The 23,391-nt window shown below is 36.2% G+C and overlaps 1 protein-coding gene across 2 annotated transcripts in view; it reads left to right on the top strand.

Moving 5' to 3' along the window:
* The first annotated feature begins 1,274 nt into the window (after window positions 1–1,274).
* USP9X (ubiquitin specific peptidase 9 X-linked) overlaps window positions 1,275–23,391 on the top strand; it is an 84,393-nt gene continuing 62,276 nt past the window's right edge. Inside the window, exons 1-12 of one of the 2 annotated variants that reach the window (XM_026067270.1) lie at window positions 1,275–1,528; window positions 3,249–3,394; window positions 3,722–3,801; window positions 9,933–10,045; window positions 10,833–11,051; window positions 12,192–12,307; window positions 12,583–12,834; window positions 12,912–13,050; window positions 14,719–14,871; window positions 17,613–17,717; window positions 19,168–19,374; window positions 20,351–20,487. In XM_026067270.1, coding sequence (XP_025923055.1) covers window positions 1,433–1,528; window positions 3,249–3,394; window positions 3,722–3,801; window positions 9,933–10,045; window positions 10,833–11,051; window positions 12,192–12,307; window positions 12,583–12,834; window positions 12,912–13,050; window positions 14,719–14,871; window positions 17,613–17,717; window positions 19,168–19,374; window positions 20,351–20,487 — 1,763 coding nt within the window. In that variant the 5' untranslated portion in view covers window positions 1,275–1,432. The remainder of the gene's footprint in view (window positions 1,529–3,248; window positions 3,395–3,721; window positions 3,802–9,932; window positions 10,046–10,832; window positions 11,052–12,191; window positions 12,308–12,582; window positions 12,835–12,911; window positions 13,051–14,718; window positions 14,872–17,612; window positions 17,718–19,167; window positions 19,375–20,350; window positions 20,488–23,391) is intronic. The other variant, XM_026067271.1, reaches the window with a different exon arrangement.

Genomic DNA, 23,391 nt, shown 5'->3' with positions numbered 1-23,391 from the left:
TGAATTCCAAGAACGCAGTTTTACTTTTGTTCAAAAGCAGACATTATTGTAGCATGAGTATTAAAAGAGAGATCTCTAGGTGTGTTGGTGCTATTAATATTGGAGACTGGGCAGAGGAGGAGTAGCATACTCACAGTTAAAATTCACATTGTATATGTAACTGGACTTGCAAACTGCATAATGTAGGAAAGGATTTTATTGTCTTGGAGAAAGACAACAACAGCACTGAAAATTAATTCGTGCTGAGATGCCCTAGTAAAACAGTTAAAAATATGCATAGTGTTACAGCATAAATTTTACTCGAATCTGTAAATTTGAAGCTCTTGCTGATTGAATCAGGAATTTAGTAGGACCAAATAAATCATTCTGGAAGCTCGTATAATTTTTTTTCTACCACCATGCTTAGTTTTTGAACTTTCTGAGTACTGTTGTTGGTTTATGTAGTGCCTGGAAGTCTGTGAGTTGTTCTGGAAAATTGTTTTGTCTTCCATGGTTTTACAGTGCCCTGTGGTATAGAGCGGAGTTGCTGGTGTAGCTTAATGCAACTTTTTATTTCTTTACTTAAATGATACACAATAAAGTTGAAATACGTAATGATTATTGAACTGCTTGTATGTCATGATTACAAGATTAGCATGTAAATTGGATGTCACCATTTTCTTCATATAATCCCATAAAATACTTGATGGGGCTAAGATGGGCTTTGTAGTGGGCCTGAAAGGTCAGCAGACCTAGGCTTCACTAGGTGAGAGGTGGAAGAAGGGAATACTGGTCAAATGCCCTTGATCAAGAAGTTTGTCTGCAGGATCTCTACTGAGCTTAGCTGAGGTAGAAGCACTCTCCAATAATTTCCCTCAGACATCTGCTGTTGGGCAGTGTCAGGACAGAGTATTGGAAAAGATTACAAGTGTGGCTGTTTATTCTTAACTAGGTTCATACCTACGCTTAAATCAACACCTTAATTTTGTTTTTAAAATCTACTATTGCAGTTTAAGCAAGACTGTGTTAGAGTGAGCAACTGTGTTCTGGGTGTCAATTTCTCAGTGGTCTAAAGGTAAAGATCTGTGTAATGTTTACCTGCAGCATAATCAGGTTAAATTACTTCGAATGTTATCTTCTTTGGATGTCAGCTGTACTCAGTAAAAAGGAATACTAAATTTTAAATAAAAGATTCCTTATAGTGGTGTCTTTTTATAGTTTTCTTTTCCAAGCGTGGATTACTTTGTTGTTGTTGTTAATGCATGTATCAATATAGCATATTATCTTTCTTTCAGGTTATGCAATGGTCTCTGCAAGATGGCATGTTCTTGAGTTGGAGCTTTTTAAGGCAAACATATGCTGGTACTTCAGCTTTACTAAGTGGACTATAATTTCTTCTCTCACAACAACTACATAAGCAGACAAAATTGCAAAGATCTGCCCTGTGTCGAGTATGACAGCCACGACTCGTGGCTCTCCGGTAGGAGGGAATGATAGCCAGGGCCAGGCTCCTGATGGACAGTCCCAGCCTCCTCTACAGCAGAATCAGGTATGATACTAACAGTCAAGTTGTTCAGAAGTATGGGGTTAGTTCTTTAGACATAGTGTTTCTGAAATATATTTGAACTGTGATTTTTGTGTATTCCTGGAGAAGACTATTTACATTAGGTATTCTTTTTCAGTCTGGAAGTACAAAAAGAATTTAAGGGTTGAAGGCAGTGCTCTTGGCAAAGTAGATATTGTTAGGGAGCACTGTATTGCAAAAGGTGTTTCATTTTCAGGCCATGATATAGTTCTTTCAAGCATGTGTATTTGGGGTAAGAAGTTTTCTTGGAATGATGTCTGAAGTTTCCTCAGAACCACGTTGTTGACTTGACCGCCACAGACTGGCAACACTACTCCCTGTGAATTCTGTTTATGCTCAGTTCTGCCTAAAGCACTTTTTGCATAAAACAGCTTACAGGGAGCTCTCGAACGTTTAATATCAGCTTCAGCTAAGTTTCTGTTCATTGTAGTAAACTTCCTGAACCACAGAATAGTTGGGGTTGGAAGGGACCTCTGGAGATCACGTCATCCAGCCCCCCTTCTCAAGGAGGGTCAGCTAGAACATGTTGCCCAGGACCATGTCTAGTCGAGTTTCAGATATCTCGAAGGATGGAGACTCCACAACCTCTTTGGGCAAGCTCTGCCAGTGTTCAACCACCCTCACAGTAAAGTGTTTCTTTTACGTTCAGATGGAATTTCCTGTGTTTCAGTTTGTGCCCATTGCCTCCGTTGGGCACCACTGAGAAGAGTCTGGCCCAGTTGTCTTTACACCCTGCCATCAGCTTAGCCTGGCAAGAACAGCTTAACTTAGAACAGCTTGGCATGTTTCTTGTGAACAGACTTTCAGAAAGAAGCAAAAACTTCCAAATGCACTGTGTCATAGTGTGATTACTCTTTTGTCAGGAAAAAATATCAGAAAAGAATGTATTTAAACTGCAGCTAAATCCAGAAAAAAGCCACACTTTTTTCCTTTAATTTACAATGAAGATGGTATTTGCTTGAATATCATAAGGTTTAATGGTTGTTCTCTCATGAGAATTAATTGTTCTTCTACAACATGTTAAAAATGTTTTTATGTTTTGGTACCCATTTGTCCTACTGAATCTTACTGTTTCAATTTGAAACTTTTTTTGGTCCATCGTCAGTCTGTACTATTTCTGTATGCACGTAAGCTTGCAGCTACAAAATGCATTTGAACTGGCCCATCAAAATGGGTTTAACCAATCAGTGTGCTTTGAGGTTGTTTAGGAGACGGCTTCATAGATGTGTTTTACTCATTTCTGGCAAATCTTTTTACAAAGTGTTTTCATGGATCGCTCTTGATTCTTCTGTTCTATTGCTGAAGCTTGACTTTCTGCCTAAAACATCCATCCTCTCTTTAGAACATTTGTAAAAATAGAGCATTTGTATAGTCTTTGTTTTCACCTTCTCAGTGGGCGGTCCACTGAAAGTAGAAGTCTCCTACAAAAAAAACGCTTTCTTCTCCTTTCTAGGAAAGTAGCTTAATTTTTAACCTGTCAAGATATAATGCTTATAGCAAATTTAATGTTTCTTTTTCTTTTTTGTTGATAGATCTAAAATGCCATGATTTTGTTATGTTGTATGGTGACAGATATTTTCTTCAAAGTTATTCTTTGAAACATAATGTGAAGGAAAAATACCAAAACGTGGCACACAAATGCAGACCATTTTTAATCAAAGTATTTTTTCCATACCAATTTTAGACATCTTCACCTGATTCTTCCAACGAGAATTCCCCAGCTACCCCGCCTGATGAGCAGGGCCAAGGGGATGCTCCACCTCAGCTTGAAGATGAGGAGCCTGCATTTCCACACACAGACCTGGCAAAGTTGGATGACATGATCAACAGGTACTTTCATACTTTACGCACTTTTTTCCTCAGATGTTAAGGATTATTTGTGCAAATATATTGATATGAAAAGCAGAATTCATATGTCTTTTTTTTCACTGGATTTCCAGAAATACTTTGTTTAGTGGGTTAGAGTTGTGAAGAAAGAGTCACAAAACAGAATGCCTTTTTTTTGTTTGTGTGTTTGAAAAGTAGAGTTCTCATCAGTTCATTTAAAAATGTATGTTTTTACTCTGTTTTAAAGTATTACACATGGCCATGGATTCTTTATTTTAAGAAGCACAAATAAGTGTTTTGTGTTTTTGTTTTGTTTTTTCCTCAATACAGGCCTCGATGGGTTGTTCCTGTGTTGCCGAAAGGGGAATTAGAAGTTCTTCTAGAAGCTGCTATTGATCTGAGTAAAAAAGGTAGGCTGTAAAGGCAATTAATGATTATTAGACCAGAGTGTAAACTCTTTGCTGCTGAGAATTCTTTTGAATCCCTGGTGGAGGTTTAAAAAATGCTTATTTCTGTTACAACCCTGATCCTGAAGATACTGTATCCTGAAGCAGTATGTAGAAGCTTCATAGTTCAGAAACTTTAAAAACTGTCAATATAGTTAGACATTAGGTGCCTTAATATGAGCATGGAGGTTGAATAAGCTTACAATAATAAAAATCAATCCTGTCCTACCCGTTTTCTGTATTCACTTTGATATCAGACCTAGTCTTTGTAACAAATATTAAAACAGAAAGAACTTTAAATTTTTAAAAATAAGTTACTAACCTAGCTTTCCAAATGTCTTGCCATAAACTTTTGTTCAAATCTGAAATATATATGCTTTTAAAATTCTATTTGTTCCTAATATTCTCAAGCATGACTTAGAGAATAGTAATTCTTGGAACTAGGACAATTCCTTCTCAGGACTGTGCATGTGTTCACTACATTGTACTAGTCAGAGTGACAAATTTGCCATATGTTCTGGAAAAGTTTTGTCCTGGTGGAAATTTGCTTTGGTCTATTGTTCTAGTCAGTATTTTTTGATATTACTTGTATACTTGGGCAACAGTCAGATAAATTTTCTTTAGGGTATCTACGCTTATGAGCTAGTTGTGTGTTAAATGACATACAAAGTACCTCTTCCTTACTGTGACATAGCTAGACCAGGATGATTTGATGTCTGTGATAATAAAGATTATTTTTGAACAGTTCCAAGAATAAAAAGCTGGCTGTAGTTATGAAATTCTGGGTATCCTGATTATTTTCTATGAGTGTCTGGTTTTGCTCTGGAGCTCTCTGAAGAACAAAAAGTCAGGGCGCATACTTGTGATCCAAAATAAAGTAATGATATGCTGTTGCCCACACTGATTTATCTGCCAGAGTTGCACTTGGAATCAGCTTTCTTTGCATGTAGATAGAGCTAGCAGGAATCTTCAGATGAGCGTAGAGTTTTCAAGAGATCATACCTGCTCAGGAGCAAAATAAATGCCACCTTATGGAAAGAAAATGCAGCCATCTATGTGTCTAGGCTGTTTGAGTACAGCAGTAAGGAAGAAATTCTCCGTTTGTGATTTGTGGGAGAGGAGAGGTATGTACTGTTAGCTGTGCCAGTGTTGTACATAATCTTAAGAGAGGAGAGGAAAAAAAAAAAAAAACAGAACCATCCTTGATGCAATGAAGTAATATGAGCAGAATGAGATTTTTGGCTACTCTAACATCCACGTACTTCCACAAAGCACCACACTTGACTTTTGGTTTGAAAACTTTCAGCTATTTCTGGCTTTCCTCTTGAAGTTGTGAAAAACTGGACATCTATTCATATACTTTATGCTCTATGATTTTATTAATTTGAAGTTCATTTCTGAAAAGTGCTTCTGCATTTGTTATTTAATTTTTCCTGTCACATTCTGCTAGATGAATTCCTATGTGTGAGCATATGCAAAGATTATTGGCTAAGGAGAAATTAAAGAAAGTTGCTACAAATAGTTCTTTAATTGTTTTATCTTTCAGCTACCTCCTAGTTTGGTTGGTTGGTTTTGTTTGTTTTGTTTTGTTTTTCCCTCACTACTTGAATTTACAAGGTGGCTAAGACAGTCCTTTTTTAATAACTGTCAATGCTCAAGGAATATGATAAGTGCTCACTTGCTGTAACTGATTTTTTTTTTTCTAGTTCAGAACTTGGTGGACACTATTTCAGAGTTGTGTATGTATAGAAATGATATAAATGTTGTATAAGTGTCTTGTTAATAACTTGAAAATGTATTCTCTTATCTCAGTGGGATCTGAAATTGGGCACCTTGCTACCAATCTGTGGGCTTTTTTCTTAATCTGAGGAGTTCTGACAGAGAAGAAAATTGTGGGAAGAAAATGAAAAATAACAGTTGAATTACATAAATCTTATATTGCAGTCTGTGGCTCATTCAATCGTGAGGTGTCAGAAACTACTTTAACAGCCTGCTAAACTGTTGTGTCAAGCAAGGTTTTCTAGTTGGGGTTCTTAAGTTGATTTTATTCCTAACACTGCCAGTAGTCATTGGTATTGCCTTTCTGAAATGACTCTGGGCTAGCTGCTTTCTTTGTGGCTCTGTCTATAAAATAAGAGGGATATGTACATCCTCTTAAAATCACTTCAGGAACTATGACTTAAATGTACTGTATAAGAATTAAATTTCATCATTACCATGTTCCAGTGAAAGGAGAAGGTTTAACAGAGTAGTACAAATCCTGTCTAGACTGTGACTTGCATTATTGCCTGGCAGATATTTATTTATGGAAGACTATCTTTTTATATCTAGGCATCAATATATTCTTCATTAAACAAGCTGTATGAATATCAGGTGATAATCTGGAGTTACTTGCTAATTGAAAAAAAATTTTGAAAAATAGTGTTTAGCAGCAAGAATGATGTTTATCTTTGCTTGATTATTCTGGAATACTTAGTGTTTTGAATAGTGAGATTTGCTCCAGAAATTAATGTCGTAGTGAGCTGGATGCTATACATTTAGAAGGAAGAAACTGTCCATGTTAGTGTGTGTGGGGGGGGGTTGCTTTTTTTTGTTTTTTTTTTTTTATTTAATAGGTTCAGTCTTTCTTTCAAAATCTCCTCAACAGCTTTGTCTACTTCTCTGCCTTTTTTGTGGATTTGGTTCTTCATAATGTTTATGTTTGTTTTTTAACATGATGCCAAAACTTCCCAGTGCAACACACACAAGGAAGATTCAAGACAATTCTTACAATTTTTAGTTCATTCAAACTGAAATGAGATTCATAGCACACCTTAAAGCTGCAGCTTTGGTCCCAAGTCTTCATTTGTGATGAATTGCAGGGGCCTGCTGAGTGGGAAGGAGGAGAGAGGCAGGCTAGAGCCTCTCACAGAAAAAAAAAGGGGTGTGTGTGTGTGTGTGCGCGCGCGCACAAAAGCTAGGCCACCCAATATCATTGTTTCCAGCTTCTCCTGTAAAGACCACTCTCTCTGGATGAACGTCTGCATTTCTGTGGGATAACTCTCGAGTATATTTCCAAAACTGTATCTTCTGCATTTTGTTGAAATGCTTGCTTTTTGCCATCTTTCTAAAGCAAGGACAGACAATTTCTGTGTTCCAAATTTTCTTAGCTAGGTTTTCGGCCTAGAACCAATTCAGTGGAATGAACTACAGCAGGGTCAGGACTGTTATCTTGGTGCAGCAGGACTTGAATGTCCCTGATGATTAAGAGTTCTTGAAAATCTGCCAAAGGTGCTTTGGAGTATGTGGTGAGTGCAGTGTGTAGCCACTGTGCACATGGGGCAGCTTGGGTTCCCCAGAGCTTAGTAGCTCCAGATCACCATCCATTCCGCAGGGTCTGAGCGGCCTTGCTGAGCTGCTGAAGGATTTCTGTGCTGCCCTTCATGAGGCTCCAGGTCTGAGGGGGCTTTGCTGGCCCAGCACTGGATGAGGGCATGGAGCTAGTGCAGCTCTGGAGTTGCAGCTGCCCTGAGTTGTGCAATCAGGAGTCCTGGGAAAGAGCTGGGTGCTTCTGCCTGGGGCTGTGGTGCTCCAACCCTGTGCTGCTGAGTACCCCTCAGGTGCATCGGAACTTGTTCATATACGGTTGCATCTGGACTTACAGGTTTTGTGTACCCAGAGTGTTTCTGCTCTTGTGGCAGGGTTAATTCACAATCTGTTATTGCTGTGCAACTTATCTGGAGACTTGACTGTTCTTAGGTGTGGATTCAGAAGTCAAATGGCCCCTTTATTCATCCTCCAACCCCCTCATTACAACTCCCATATACTGAATGTTGCCTATGACCTTTTCATTCCATATCCACTTTTTTCTCACCGCACAATCCATTTCCCCAGCCTGTCTCTAAATACTGACCTCAGAGCAGTATGCACTAACTTCTTTCTTTTTTCTGCCTTATCCTTTCTCTGCCTTCCTAATTTGGACAATAAGATAAAAATAGATGCTTGTGGTCCTACCTAAAGAATTAGTGATACTGAATCTGATTTAAGCAGCAAATGCTAGGTGAAGTGTAGTTGCTGTTCCTCTTTGTACTTTTCTTTGGCTTGTTGCTGCCTCCTCTCTCATCCTGCTGTCTTTTAGGACTCCTGTACCTTGCTTTTCATGATATTCCTGTCCTTGCAGACCACTAGCCTTGGTTCCTTCTGTGAATTTCTGCTGTTGCTTCAGCAGTATGGAGCATTATGGGAGAAGGTAGAAGAAAAGTAGTCTGAAATGAAGCACGTGCTTACATGTGTTACTCCTGGCTATGCAGTTACCCAGTATCTTCTAAAATTTTCCCATCATCCCTCTCTTTCAAAATCCAATGAAGTACGGAAAGGACGATGTATTTTGCAACATACTCTGTTTTAGGTTTTCCTGAAATTTGTTTGAAGTGTCTTGCTGGCTGAAGCTGGCCCACCATTGTGCGAATAGATTGTGCCGGAATTATTTGAAAGTTTGAGAGAAATTTCAGGGTAGTGTAGTGGTACTCTAAGGAGCATTAAAATAAAACCACTTGAATGACTGCTTAGTAACTCATTTGTATTCAAGACTTAAGTTCACTGTTACATTTAGATTCAAAAACAGAACATTTCCCCTAGGTTGGTGAACAGTCTGGATGCCCTCTGTGCCCTCCCCTTTGTACAGGGTGACGTTGTGATCTTTACATCCTTGAGGAATTAATCTAACAAAGGTTTTTTTTTTTTTTTTTTAACTGCAAATACCTAAGTTTTAGGCGGTGTCGGTCTCTCCTGCTCTCTTCTTGTGTCATGTTGTTGTTGTGGTTTGTGGCCTTTTAATATTGGTCTTAACACTTGCTATATAGTATAGGGATGCCTAATTAACCCAGACTGAGCTATGTATGAAAATATGATATTTTGTTATTTGGCTACATAATATATATCATATACCTCTTGCAGTGATAAGAGGGAACTCTAGAGTAGTGCTCAAGAAGGGAGGTGGCAGTGGCTCTTCAAAGGCTCTTGATTTACTTGAGCTGCTTGAGAGCTGCACCCACCATAAGGCTACAGGCTCATAAGACATGTTAGAAGCTTTTGGGAAGCTTTGTGGTCTGTAATAACTTGAATAGTTGTGTGAAACCCTTTTGAAAGGAACCATTGTATGGTTGCTTGTGACTATGAGGGACTAACTTGATAACTCGGGTCAGTCCTTCCCAAACCTGTAGATCTTACTGTCAGAAGGTCTCATTATTGGGTATATAGGTTTTTCTGGCAATATTTTCTATGAGTCTGAACACTCTTGTTTCATGAATGCTAAGACCCTCCAGTTGAACTTGCTCTGTAGAGAAACTGCAGGTTACAATTTTGTTGCTATAATGTGCCTGATGGCTTTTGTTGTCTGCAGTGTGTACTCATGTATGTTAAACATTTTTCTTTCAACTTTTAGTACTATTAAGATTTTTAAGTGAACTTTTGAAGGGGAAATGCAGCTTTCTTGTAATACTGGGATTATAAATAACCCCAAAGTTTAAAAATTACTAAAAGAGTTTGGAGGACTCTCCTTTTAAGTTTAAAACTTGATATATGGTCAGCTGTGAACACCAGAGTATGCATATCTCTCATGCACATGGATTACAGAGGTTTATGGCAGTCTTGGGGTCTAGGTATGTTGTGTCCTGTCAGCAAAACTACAGGAGTAGTTCAAGTTGCAGTGACAGGTGAAAGGATGCTTATTTATTCTTGCAGGTTAATTGTGTCTGGGAGACTGATCAGATCTCGCTTTCTCCTTCTTGCTCACTGAGTTTTATTGGTAGTAACCATGTAAGAGAGAACATGAGTGCATGTATATCTAAAGAGCAGAAGTTAAAGATTGTTCTTACAGTTATTCTTGCTAGTCTAACTTTGAGTTTTAAAAGCATGGAAAAAAACCTCAGATGTTTTTACTTACAAACTTACGTAAGTTTGTCTTGGTCCAAGGTTTGCTTTTTAAAATAATTCTGAAACTTTGAACACCAAAGGGTTGAAGTCCAAATCACTACTTTTAGTGTTTAAAAGTTCATGTAACAGCTAATTACATTGCATATATAATTTTTTTTTTCCCCTTTTCTATTTTAAAATAGGCCTTGATGTTAAAAGTGAAGCGTGCCAGCGATTTTTTCGAGATGGGTTAACAATATCTTTCACAAAAATCCTTACGGATGAGGCAGTGAGCGGCTGGAAGTTTGAGATTCATGTGAGTTTTTAAGTTGTATTTATGAAAAGCAGAGTAACTTAAATGAGGATGGAGACTGCAGAGGTCGAGTGTCATATTAGAAAATCATCTCAACAGAGAACTGGGAGGAGAGCTCCCATATACGTGGCTCTTGCAGCGGGGGTGAGGGAGTGGAGTTTCATCCTTCTATGATCATTTTTTCATCTTATGGCCTCTGGTGTTTTTGGAAGGAAATAAAACACCAGAATATGGGGAAGAACTGAAATTTTGTAGTTCAGTAGTGCAGCTCTTGTTAAGTGGGCTGATGGCTGTCCAGCTAGATGTCTAGAGACCTGCTTATATTTATGTGAATGCTAGGACATGAAGGCTTGCTTTTGATTATTTTATTTTATTTTGTTTAGTAAAAGCTTTTAGCAACTTGGTTAACTTTTGAATATATGTAGCAGCTGCTTGAATATGAAAATTATCTGTTGGGCAGCTAGTCATAGGCCAAACTTGAAACTGTAAAGATAAGCAAATTAAAATCTGAGAGAAATATATGAAAATAGGAAAAATCTAATAGTTCGGTGGTGATTCATGAGTATCTCAATGAAAAATTTTTTTTCCCTAAACAAATTTAATTTTGAGCTGAAAACAGATAAAAGTTTAAAGCCTTTATTGAGAGGAAGTACAGATGAAAAGTATTGCAAAACTTTTATGCAACTTTGCTTGCCAGGTACAAATGGTACAGTTTCTATAGTTCATGTTAGAATTCAGTCACGTGTCTTATTGTTGTGTGTGTGTTTGTTTGTTTTTCTTCCATTAATAGAGATGTATTATTAACAACACTCATCGCCTAGTGGAACTTTGTGTGGCCAAGCTGTCCCAAGATTGGTTTCCCCTTCTTGAACTTCTTGCCATGGCCTTAAATCCTCACTGCAAATTCCATCTATACAATGGTACACGTCCCTCTGAAACAGTTCCTGCAGGAGTCCAGCTCGCTGAAGATGAGCTTTATGCCCGTCCTCCTGACCCACGATCACCAAAGGTATGCCAGCTTTTTCAGATATGTATTTTTTAATACGTATTTTCGATTTTATTCAGAGTTATCTAATTACTCAGTAACCTTATAAAGGTGTTTTTAGAGGGGGAAAAAAAGAATAGTTGATTCTGTGTATCACTGAAGTTTTGCTGCTTTTGACTCTTACCTGATTATGATTTAATCTGCCTTTCCCATTCTGTCTAACTCTTCTCAGTCTTTGGTCCACAATCAAACTCTCACTGTCATGTGTTCAACTGTGGTAAGCTGGCACAACTCCACTTGGAATGCCGTTCCTACTGTGTTAATTGGCCCACTTATGTTTGCCAGTTGATAGATTTACATCTTCTTACTCAACATGATTTTCTAGGTGACATACTTCTAAGGAGGGTGTTACCTGGTAAAAGCAGTACTTTTCTTCCTTCTTTTCATAGTTCCCAATGATGGAAGAAACATTCTTGATGGGACATAGAATGCCAGTATTGATTGATTATTTATTTATTTACTTATTTTTGATTTGTTGATTCTGTTTGGATTCTTGGATCTGGATTTTTCAGAATTGTGTTCCCAATGGCATCAGTCTAATTCACTTAGCTCTTGAATTTGGGGTGGTTGTAGTTGTTGGTTGTGTGTGTGTGTGTGTGTGTGTGTGTGTGTTTGTTTTGTGGAGCTGCTAGCTCTTGATATGTGAGAATTGAAGATAAAGACTTGGACTTCATTGCATTGCTAGCCTTGTTTATAAGAATGTTATTTGCTGTGTTACTGCTTTTATATGCAGCATTATCACTTCCAGGATCAGAAAGGAATATCAGAATCATCATGCTTTCTGTAGTAACTTAGCAGTGCAACCTCGATCTGAAGTACAGGCATTTTTATTCTTATGTATTTGATAAATTTCCTTGAATAATTAATGTATACAGAATCTGTCCAATGATGTGATAATGGAAAAGCTGGTATTACCTATTTCTAGCTATTTTCTTAAAACTGAATATTTGGTCTATAAAGACAAGTTGCCTGTCAATTCTATTATCTTCTACAACTTTGCTGTGTAAAGTCTTAAAAAAAAAAAAGTTTTGTTACTAACAATTACTTAAAAGTATTTCTAGGTCATTTGTAAAAAACAGAAAATGACTGTTTATTATATTGCAGGGTTGGCTAGTAGATCTTATCAACAAGTTTGGCACATTAAATGGGTTTCAGATCTTGCATGATCGCTTCATGAGTGGATCAGCATTGAATGTTCAAATAATTGCAGCTCTCATCAAGTAAGTCTTTTTGTTTGTTTTTTTAAAATGATTCACGTATTTGGAAAAGTTGGGCTATGTTAGGTAAAATATGATATTAACGCAGAACTGGAAGTCTTTTCCTGAGGCACTTCTCTTCTTCTCACCACCACCCAAAGCAGAGCTATCTTTTCATTATTTGTGTTTACCTTCAGTATTTCATGTATTTGTAAAGTTTCTTGAATGAATTGCTCCTTACTATCTTAAGAAAAATAAAAAATTATTCACTGTGGCACTGATCCACTCTTTCTTTTTAGGCCATTTGGACAATGTTACGAATTTCTAACGCTACATACAGTGAAGAAATATTTCCTTCCAATTATAGAAATGGTTCCACAATTTTTAGAAAATTTAACAGATGATGAACTGAAAAAGGAAGCAAAGAACGAAGCCAAAAATGATGCTCTGTCAATGATAATCAAATCTCTAAAAAACTTAGCTTCAAGAGTTCCAGGACAAGAAGAAACTGTAAAAAACTTAGAAATATTTAGGTTAAAAATGATACTTAGGTAAGATGCTATTTCTAATGTATTATGGTACTTTTTACATTTTCTTTCAGGCTTCTTACATTTAATTTCTCTTACAGGTTGTTACAAATTTCTTCTTTCAATGGTAAAATGAATGCACTAAATGAAGTTAACAAAGTAATATCTAGTGTGTCATATTATACCCATCGGCATGGTAATCCTGAAGAGGAAGAGTGGCTTACAGCAGAAAGAATGGCAGTAAGTTCTCATCACAGAAATTCGTTGAACAGGCTTTCTTTCTTCTTATCCCTTTAATTGTTGAACTAGTTACATTTAATGATCCTGCACACACTGCTAATTTTCATGCTTCGTGGTATAAGCAGCAGGTATTACATGTCATGGTAATAAGTTGCTTTAAAAGAAGTAGTCTTTTAGAGAAGGATTGTTCTATTTGTTTCCAGGCTTCTGTTAAGAAATATTTTCAGTGCTGCTAAAGATACGCTTTAAAAAAGGGATCGTTGAATAGAATGATATTGATACAGTATTAAAAAAGAAAAAGAAAAAAACCCAGGTGTGATTATTTGGAAACCTCAGTGCCACTGTACCTAAAAATTGAATGTTCATTTAAATAGGGTTCTATTCATTTTTTGCACTTCAAATGAAATTCTGTAATGGGAGTTCTAAGTGACTACTCTGCTTTTCACATTTGAGCATCTGAATTTTTTAGAAAAATAAAATTGATCTACATTTGTTGGTACAGAAAGTTCCGGACATCATATTTTGTGGTTTTTAAATATATAATTTGTATATTTTAATACTACTTTATGCTTGAGTGATTATGTGGGGGAACTATTAAAATGAGCTTTTATAAAGTTGCAGTATGGTGTACTATAAAGACAATTCTCTCCTGATCTTCATGGAACTTAATTTTATTAAATTATTTTTTGCACTATTCTGCCTCAGCTTTGTGACTGACTACCTGGTGTGAGGTTTATAATCTGCAAAAGGACTGCTGCCAAGAAGGAATTATTGCAAAGTTTGACCTTTTCAAGCAGTAGGAGGAAATGGGTCTCTCTTTTTACACATTCCCATAGTTTGGTATCTCAAACAAGACTGCTGATCTTAAATGAAAACATTTAGGTTTAAATATTTCATGAAAGACTAGTTTGAATGTTATAGGTATGTAATCATGGACACTATGTTGGGAGGTATGATACTGTGTGTATTTGGGAGTTTTTTGATGCTCAGAGCACACACTGCTTTGCTTCAATCTGAACAAAACAGATTACATGATGCCATATACTTTATCAGTACATACCATTGAAAAAGTTGCGGCTAATTAAATATTGTAGACAGTTTGATTCAGGTAGCAGCATTAGGGGAAAAAAAAAAAGCTATAACTGAAAAAAATTAAATCTAACTTTTTTTTTCTTTTATATTTCAGTGTTAGCTTATGCCCTCTTAATGTGATTGTACTGTAGGCATACCAGTACAGCTAGAAGTGTCTTAAATGGTTTGGTTTTGGTATAAAATGATTGTGAACTGGAAGAAGAAAATTGTCCTCCTTGAAGAAAAGAGTTAACTGTTCTTCCCCTTGGCTCTTTATATTTGAAGTTGTTTGAACATTGTTATGCTTTGAGTTCATGGTTTTAACATGCCTGAAAAAATGTTTTCCACAATATGTTACAATGACGAGCATATTGGGATGTTTAAAATATTGATTTTTTTTTTTTTTTTTGGTAAGAGGAAATGAAAGTCAGAGATAAATGCCTTCCTCTTGTGCTGCATCTTTCTGACTTCTTGCAGATAGAATATTGTGTATAAAAAAACATTAATCCGTAACAGATTGGATTTTTCTTTTCATCTTAAATATTATCAATAGCACTTCAATAATTTGAGGTAAAACTACTTTCTTTTTATGTTCAGGAATGGATCCAGCAGAATAATATTTTATCGATTGTGTTGAGAGATAGTCTTCATCAGCCTCAGTATGTAGAGAAATTAGAGAAGATTCTACGTTTTGTCATCAAAGAAAAAGCCCTCACTCTGCAGGATCTTGACAACATTTGGGCTGCGCAGGTAAAGAATTAAGCTATTAATCTGCTTTTGAGCAGGAGGGATCTTGTTCTATGTCATGTGTTGAAGTTTAAGTCACAAATAACTTCTACATGAGGAGTGCAATTTTGGAATAGAAAGTACTGAATTTCATACAATAGAAGCTGTTTCAAGACTTGTGCTTCTTATGCTCAATGTTAGAAAAAACTAAAGGAAAAATTGAAACCAAGTGTCGTTCTTTTGGGTCCTGAGTCTCAGAATTGTCGTCTTAATGTGTTTAGTAAGTGATAATGGTGCATGATTTACTTGAGTTAAGGTCTGTGATAATACTGTTTGTTTTCAGCTTATGGTGTGTAGACCTTTCCAGACTTGTCTTTTAAGAAGTCTGCAAAAACAAAACGAAACGAACTTTGATAAGTTAGTTTGTAGTTAGTAGGCCTGAGAATGGGGGCACCTGGGTAAGTTAGTTTAAGCCAAACTGTTCCAGTTCCAGAAAACTGAACAAGTAGCGCCACTGTTAAAAGACAGGGGTAGTCTGCCCCAACAGTTGCAAAATAAATTTAGGAATAAACCTTCCATGCTGTCAGATACCTGACTGACTTTGCTCACTTCTTATGCTTTCAATAAGACAGTTGCCACAGTGCACTTGCTGCACATTTGTCTCGCATTTTCCATGTGAAATTTGAAGTCAGTAGACCATGTTCAGTCATGGCTTTGGCCATGGAATTAAAATAAGACATAACAAAACAGGATGAGTATCAAAATCTGCTAATATGAAATGATTTATGGCAACTTTGCTATTCCCTGCCTATAGCAGTTTTTAGAAGTTCTTATTAAGTAACAGCTTCTAAGAGCAGCTGGAGTATGGAATTCAGTAGAGGGCAGTTGATTTACTGCGTAGCTTTATGTAACAGGCAGGCTATTTTAGCTCTGGCTCAGTGCAGTACTGATGTGGTTTTGCTTTCAGACTGGAGCCATGATGTTTCTGCCTGGTTTAGAGGGTAAGCATGCACAAATTTACACTTGTTGATATAGATATGCCCTGAGAAGCTCAGTATGCAACTAGAATAAAAATAAGTAGTTTATGAGAAGTAATAAAATCATGCTGCTCTAGCCTTTAGAAAGCATACATAAGTTTTATTGAAGCATTTTACAGTCTTACAAACACAACACTCACAAAATAAAAGTATTTTTGGTGCAAGGATTAATGCTCAAAATCTCTAAAGACAAGTATTAAATTGCAGCCTGTTGATTTGCAGGGAAACATCTGGATGGAGAAGAAGCGAAATTGCAGAGATTAGTGTTGGGGCCTCATTACTTATGTTCTAGAGCGTTTAGCTAGAACATGACACATACTTCCCTGCTTCCATACAGCAAGCTCACAGTTCACACACCAGATTCCTTACCTCCTCCTCCCGTGCTTCCCCTCACTTCTGTTACTGATCTTGTCTTGGGATGTTTGTATATTCCTTATTCTTACTCTGCTTGCACCCCCAGCGGCTCTGTGCATGTTTCCCCTTGTTTCAGTTCTGTTATGCTGCAGGTGCTCTTTCTGCCCTGTGTGCTCTCATTCTTTCTTTGCAGGAAAATGTCTGAAAAGACAAAAAAATAGCAACATGTTTTGTGAAGTTGAGTGATACAACTGGTGTAGTTATTGCCTCTTTTACAGTCTGACCCATAACATGAAAATGAATGTTGCTGCTTTAAATAAATAAATATAGGACACATTAGAAAGAATTTCACTGTGCAGCATACAAAAAAAGGTGTTGGTTTCTTTTTCGTTGTTTTCAAGTGAACAACTGATGCTAGCTTTTAGAAGAAAACATTTCAGAACTGACGCATCTGTTTTTTATACTGTATGAGATTAATTACATCAGAGTTTGTTTTTAGGTGTTTGTTTTGCATTGTTTTAGTCTTCACTTACAGAAATTTTCTTACAGTAAATCAGCTGTTGATTCACTTAGTCCAAAATTATTGTTTTTGATGAGTGTAGAGATGAACTATGAGATATATTTTCCAGCCTGGGAGTGCAGGAAAGATATTTTCTCCTCACCCAGGGTTAAAATTCAGTTGGCTGGTTTTCTTATTTGTCTTCATCCTTAAATGTCAAAATTGTAAGGTACTCCAGAACCTCATTTAAACCGTTATCTAGTATAATAACCAAACATCTTACTGTAGGTTGTTTGATTGTTAGACTGTTTGTCAGTTTATAAGCTGCTGTTAGACTTACTAGCAGACAGCATTTTGAAGTCCGTTTTGTTTTGTTTTTTGGTAATAGAATGCTTTAGTTGTGCATGAGTCCACTAGCACAAAGAAAATACTCCAAATTAAAATACTGGAGATACTAAAAATCGGTTTACACCTTGAAATAGAATGACATTCATTGAAGAAATGGATTTTGAGTTTTTTCTTAAAAAAAAAACCACCTTACATTAAGTTGAAATTATTGATATGTAGGTTAAAACAACCTGTTAGACTTTATCTTCTACTGCCTCAGTATGTTGTTTTAAATATTGTAACATTGCAGTTTTTATATTTGTGTGTCTATGTACACACATGCACACACTTAAATACTTACATATATATGGTAAACTTAAATACTGTGACTTCGCAGCTAGTTGATGCTGAGAGCAGTGTGGCAGTTCTTGCTGGCCACCACAGACAGTTGTCTTATGAAAATGGCACTGAATGTCATACCACTTTTCTTGGTATGGATTGCTACAGATGTGTGGGTTTTTTTCTTTATTTGTTTGTTTTCTTGACAGGCAGGAAAACATGAAGCCATTGTTAAAAATGTACATGATCTCCTTGCAAAGTTAGCCTGGGATTTCTCTCCTGAACAGCTTGATCACCTGTTTGATTGTTTTAAGGTAACTTTGCATGTTTTGAATATATTCACAACATGTTTTCTGAATGGATACAGAATTGTGACACTCTTTCAACATTTACTTTCCATTTATGTTAGATACAGGCAGTTTACTCAGGTTAAAGATTTCTTTCTGTGTATAGCAACAGTCTAACTTTTAATATTAAAAAAAACCCCTAGATTCAGCTATACTTCACTGAGTATCCATTTTGAGATTTTCAGTTTAGTTCCTGTCTAAAGCAAAGGTAGTTATGCTAACTTCATTGACAATTTTGTTTTCTGGTTTAACTGCTTTTCAGAAAATGCACTTTCATTGAGGCCTGTGAGATTGCTGAATGTCACTTGATTAATTTGAATATTGAACTTTTCAAATGAAACCAGTTATTTATCTTAAATTCCTTTCTACATTGTGTTCCAAATTAAGTGTTGATGGCTTATTTTCGGTATTTTTCTCCCAGTATTAAAGTAGCTTTCGTTTAGTTTACCAGGCGTTGCTACTCTTGTGTATATATAGAAGAGGGAGATCAAGGACTTCCCTCCCTCCCTCCCCCAGTTTCCTCTATATCATGTAGTAATTTTGCCCTAGTTAACATAAACATAGAATGAAACAGTCTCAGGAAGAAGAAAATGTCATKTTTTTAAACATGTGATTTGGTTGAAATCAGTGCACTAAATGATTTGTTTCTGAAAGATAATGTTAATCTGGCCTGTTTTCCTATTTCACTTTCGGAGGGCAGTCTACTGCACTAGAAAACGCAAGCCAGCTTTGTAGACTTGATTTTCTGGTTTTAGATAAGTGCCTTATAGTCACATTTTGGCTTACATATAATTTGTGCATAAATTAATGAGTCTCTCCTAGTTCAGTAAATATAGGCCTAATGTTTAGAAATTTAGATATTCAAATAATACTTAGAGATTCCATGCAAAAAACATTATCGCTTGTGTCTTACGCTGAAAGATAGATGTGAAGTAATGTTATATTTGTAACTTTTTCAGAAAAAGGTTAACTTGATGAAGAGAACATTTGTTTTGGTCAGATGCAGAGGCAGCAGTGATATTAAAATTTTACTCACTAGCGATTATAAGTAATTTAGGAATCTTAATTATAAGCAAAAGAGTTTTTAGAAAGTAATTACGAGAAACAGCTGAGTCCACTCTATTTTGACTACTGTTGAGCTTGTCAACAGTCGTGTTAACTTTAAATAAACATCACAGATATGCTTGTCAAAGATTTTTAAGAATTTTTTTTCAAGTCTCGAAGTTGAATACATGTCAGCAGTAAACACTAGAAGAGCTATTCAGTTGTGTTTGACTGCTGTATTGATATAATGTGCTATTTATTTACATTGGAAAAAAAACTTTATGTTGTCATCATTTATAACAGTGCAGGTTATAATGTTTGGAACTAAATTAAAAAATGAGTTGTTTTCATATTGAATAAAATCTCTCAATAGGCAAGCTGGACAAATGCAAGCAAGAAACAGCGTGAGAAACTACTTGAGTTAATCCGTCGTCTTGCAGAGGATGACAAAGATGGTGTGATGGCACACAAAGTGCTGAACCTTTTGTGGAACTTGGCTCATAGTGATGATGTTCCGGTGGATATCATGGACCAGGCTCTTAGTGCCCATATTAAAATCTTAGATTACAGCTGTTCACAGGTGAGTAATCTGGTATGTGGGTCTGTTGTGAAATCAGTCACTGAAAGTTTCCTTCTACTCCTCATGTAAAATTTAAGGAGTTTGGTAATTTAACAGAAATTTTGCTGTTCATGAGACTAGTATCCTTCTACCAATGTCCAGGTATTCTTAAAGTGTTATGGGATGTGTTATAGGTAGCAGAATTAGGGCTTTAACTGGAGAGGGCTAAATATATTAATTTGCCTGTCTTATTGTCACTAGTAAAGCAATCGGTGACATATTATTGTGATGATCATATTGGAATTAAAGCTACCAAAATAAGTAGGAAGAAAGGGCAAGTGTTTTTTGCTCCTTTTGTCTTTTCTTCAGTTTAGAAAACAGTTGCTTAAATAGAAAGGCAGCTAATGGCTGTCCTCATTTTTGTTTGTTTTCAAGTCCTTTACATGTCGTCAATAATATTAGAAAAGACCTAGAGAAGGGTACTGAAACTACCCTGTTTTTTGTGCTTTGAACACAATTAAATTTTTCTCTATGATGATATTTTTATACTATTCTCTTCTAACGTCTCCTAATTTTGCCATAATACTAATTCCTCATGGTTCCGTATTCATCCATCATCCATGCCTGACAGCCACTGGCAGGTTTTATTTTTTCTTAATTGTTTCTTGTTATTTTATAGCAATTTACTCTGAATAATGAGTAGAAATAACTGAAAGAGGAGAAATTAGTTACTGATGGCCCTGTCTAGCTGTAGTTTTTGTTTTAGCATGTCCTGAATACTTGAGTGCCTAAAGGAAGAGAACTTGTATTGTGCTGGCTTCTGTTAACACCTAGTGCCACTCAGATATTCTTCTTGTGAATGTACGCTTCAGAATTCAGTTGATACAATCTGATATTTATGTGGCTTCGTACATTCTATTCTGTCTTGGAAACAAATAAAATAAGGGAATGTATGGGTTTCTGCAATGTGCTTGATTGTGAACACTTGCTCTTTAAGGACCGAGACACACAAAAGATCCAGTGGATAGATCGTTTTATAGAAGAGCTTCGCACAAATGACAAATGGGTCATTCCTGCACTGAAACAAATTAGAGAAATTTGTAGTTTGTTTGGTGAAGCACCACAAAACTTGAGGTAAGAATGGAATGCAAATGGGATTTTGTCTGTTACAGTTGAATGGGTTGGAATGAGGCAATTTTTGTTATGAGGGGCAGGGAGAATTTAGTTAAAATCATTATCTGTGTTTAAACATGCTCTTGGGTTTGTTTTAATACTTTTAAAAAATTCTCGCACATACTGTGTTTAGTAAGAGAGCATTAGCTGTTTTCTCAAACGTGCTGGTATTCATTTTTAGAAGGGTAGTTGTCTGATTCACAGAAAATCTGGATTCATTTTTTTCTGTTATGCGTGGACTTCCCTGCCTAACAATGGAGTTACCTTACATCGTATAAATAAAATATATTGTGTGTGTGTATGCACATGCATGTACCTGTTCTTTGATCATAAGTTTATACAGGTCATGTAGTTCAGATACTTGAAATCAAAGGTGACATTTTTCTATTGTGGAAAATACTCTAGGAAAAAGGCCAAAAATCTAAAAGCTTGGTTTCATTACTTTAAGTGTGTTTTCATTACAGAAATGTCAGAGGTTCTGTGCTCTGAACATTTTCTTTTATATCCATATAGAAGTCTTTACAAACGCCAGAAAGATGTTGGTTGCATATCACTGTATCATAATTACTTTGTTTTAATTCTTGTAAGCAGGTAGACTGTTCAAATCAATGTTGCTATTAATGTACTAACAAGAAGGGCCAAGGGCAGGGAAAGTTGAAGGATAAGCCTTCAGTTTACATGCAGTTCTCTCTTTACTGATAACATTTTAAGGAGCTGTGGTACTGCTGCATTCCTGGCTTTTGGATGTTTCTTTATTCATTTAGATTGCAATAAGTTTTTCAGTTTTCATGACATTTTAATCCTTTACAATTTTTCATAAATATTGTTTAGGGGTTTTCCAAGAGGGTCACAAAAATACCTGCTCCTTAGCAGATAACAAGTTTCTTTTCTGTTTCTTGGAGTCCTTGACACTCTATGTGCAGTAAGGTCTGAGGGAACGTAGCTATCTGGTTGTTCGTGGTATTTGAACAAGTTGGATGCTTTTTAGTTGGTGCCTTAATGAAGAAGCTTTGCTTTAAGCAATTATTGGAGCGGGGCTCATTCAAGGCACCGGTTAGGTTTCTGCTCTGAATTAGTCTTGGGAAAAACCTAAATTTCTCTTTTGATTGTAGAAGTTCAAGTTCCTTGTATTGCAGGTGTATGTACAGTTGGACAGTTTGAATATCTCCCCTTTTTATCAGGCCATCTCTTCAATTTCTGGCAAGCCTGTGTTTGTGTGTGACAATACCTCAAATTTTTATGTAGAGTTTAAAAACAAATATGGCAGAAAAGCAAGCTTTGAGGTTTTGAGGCTTAAAGGTTTTAATCAAATGATCTATAAAGACCTCTTCCAGTCTGTATTCTGCTGATAAAGGAGAAGCCTTTATTGGCAAGATATTGTTGAGAGAATTTTTTTAGTCAGTCATTGATACTGCCCAGGTGACTGGAAGTCCCTAGTGAGAGAAAAGATCATTTTGAGGTAATCAGTGACTCCCAGTCCTCTGATTATTCTGGTTTCTGATAACTCTTTAATGTTGATGTAGTTTGGAAATAGTAATGCATATATTTAGTACTTATTACTATCAGCATACCTTTTTTGACTTAAAATTTTAGTCTCTAGCATTGATTCTTCTAGAATTTGGGTTGAAAACATAAACAGATGTTTGTAACAGTTGACTTAAACATTTCACTGAGCTTTGTCTGTGCAATATTAATAGCATAAACTATATACTCTTTTGGGTGTTTCAGTTCGTTGGCAATTAAAGGTCATTTTGGAAAGACTAAGGCTACTGATTTATAGCAAAAATACATATAAATTACCTTATACCATTTGTACTGTAGAGATTCTTTTCAGGAGGAGGATTTAATTATTGTAGCTAATCCTGCAGTTGAATAAAATTACAAATTGCTTATAAAGTTATTTTGGCAACATTTAATTCCCTGACCACAAAGAAAAGCTACATGTTTTGGGAAGCTTAGCTTAACCAGAATTGCAACAATGTAAAAAAAGTAATGCTTGGATATGTTCAAGGATACCTATTAATATCAGGATAGCCAACTTTACATACTAATGTTAGTGTACAGGAAACTAATGATCTTAATTTTCTCTGTGTTGGGTGGCTGAGATAGAGCCTCATCTAGACCAGTTTCAAGCACTTGAGTTTGACCTGTATCTACTTTAGCAGTATAAGAAGATTGGTCTCCTAAATTAATTACTGAGGAGAATCAACTGAACACTGAGAGGACCTTCTGTTGTGAGTTCAGGGATTTGTGACTGCTTTAAGACAACAATGAATTTAGTTTCAAGTCAGTTTTTAGCCTAAAAAGTAGAATTTGCTGGGTTCTGTCCCTGTTATTTGATTCTTTAATGTCTGCTTCTAAAGGTTGATAGCGTATTGGTCTAATAGAAGAAGTCTCAACTTAAAAAGCTAAGTTGCATATGCAGTATTACATTGGGCAAGTTATATGTGTGATAAGCTCAACTTAAAAAAAAAAAAATAAGTTCAAAATTTGGGGAATTTTGCCTTTGTTACTTGGAGAATATTTTCCTATCAGATATGCATTCTAGTCACTAAATTTTCTTTAGTATTTCCAAAACACTTTGGCACCCATCTCAAAATGATAGTTTTTCATGTTCTTATATGTAGATCTTTGATATCCATTTAGCAGAAGCACAATGAAAAGATGACAGTTCTGCTGTTAACTTCCCTTTTTCATACGTGCTTCTCTGTTATTGATAAAGCAGTGTGTCACAGTGGCAGCATCGCCAATGAGCCCAGCCTTAGATGCTTGAGGAAGAATTCAGTAGTTGTGCGTGGAGCTTGCTTTAGTTCTAGAAAGCATACTAAAAAGTCTGGTTGTTGTCAGATCAGCTTTTTTCTGTGC

The sequence above is a fragment of the Apteryx rowi genome, unplaced genomic scaffold, assembly GCF_003343035.1.
Source record: "Apteryx rowi isolate R43461 unplaced genomic scaffold, aptRow1 scaffold_257, whole genome shotgun sequence".
Lineage (NCBI taxonomy): Eukaryota > Metazoa > Chordata > Aves > Apterygiformes > Apterygidae > Apteryx > Apteryx rowi.
Note: the sequence above shows the minus strand (reverse complement) of the source record. Positions and strands in the feature narration are given on the sequence as shown.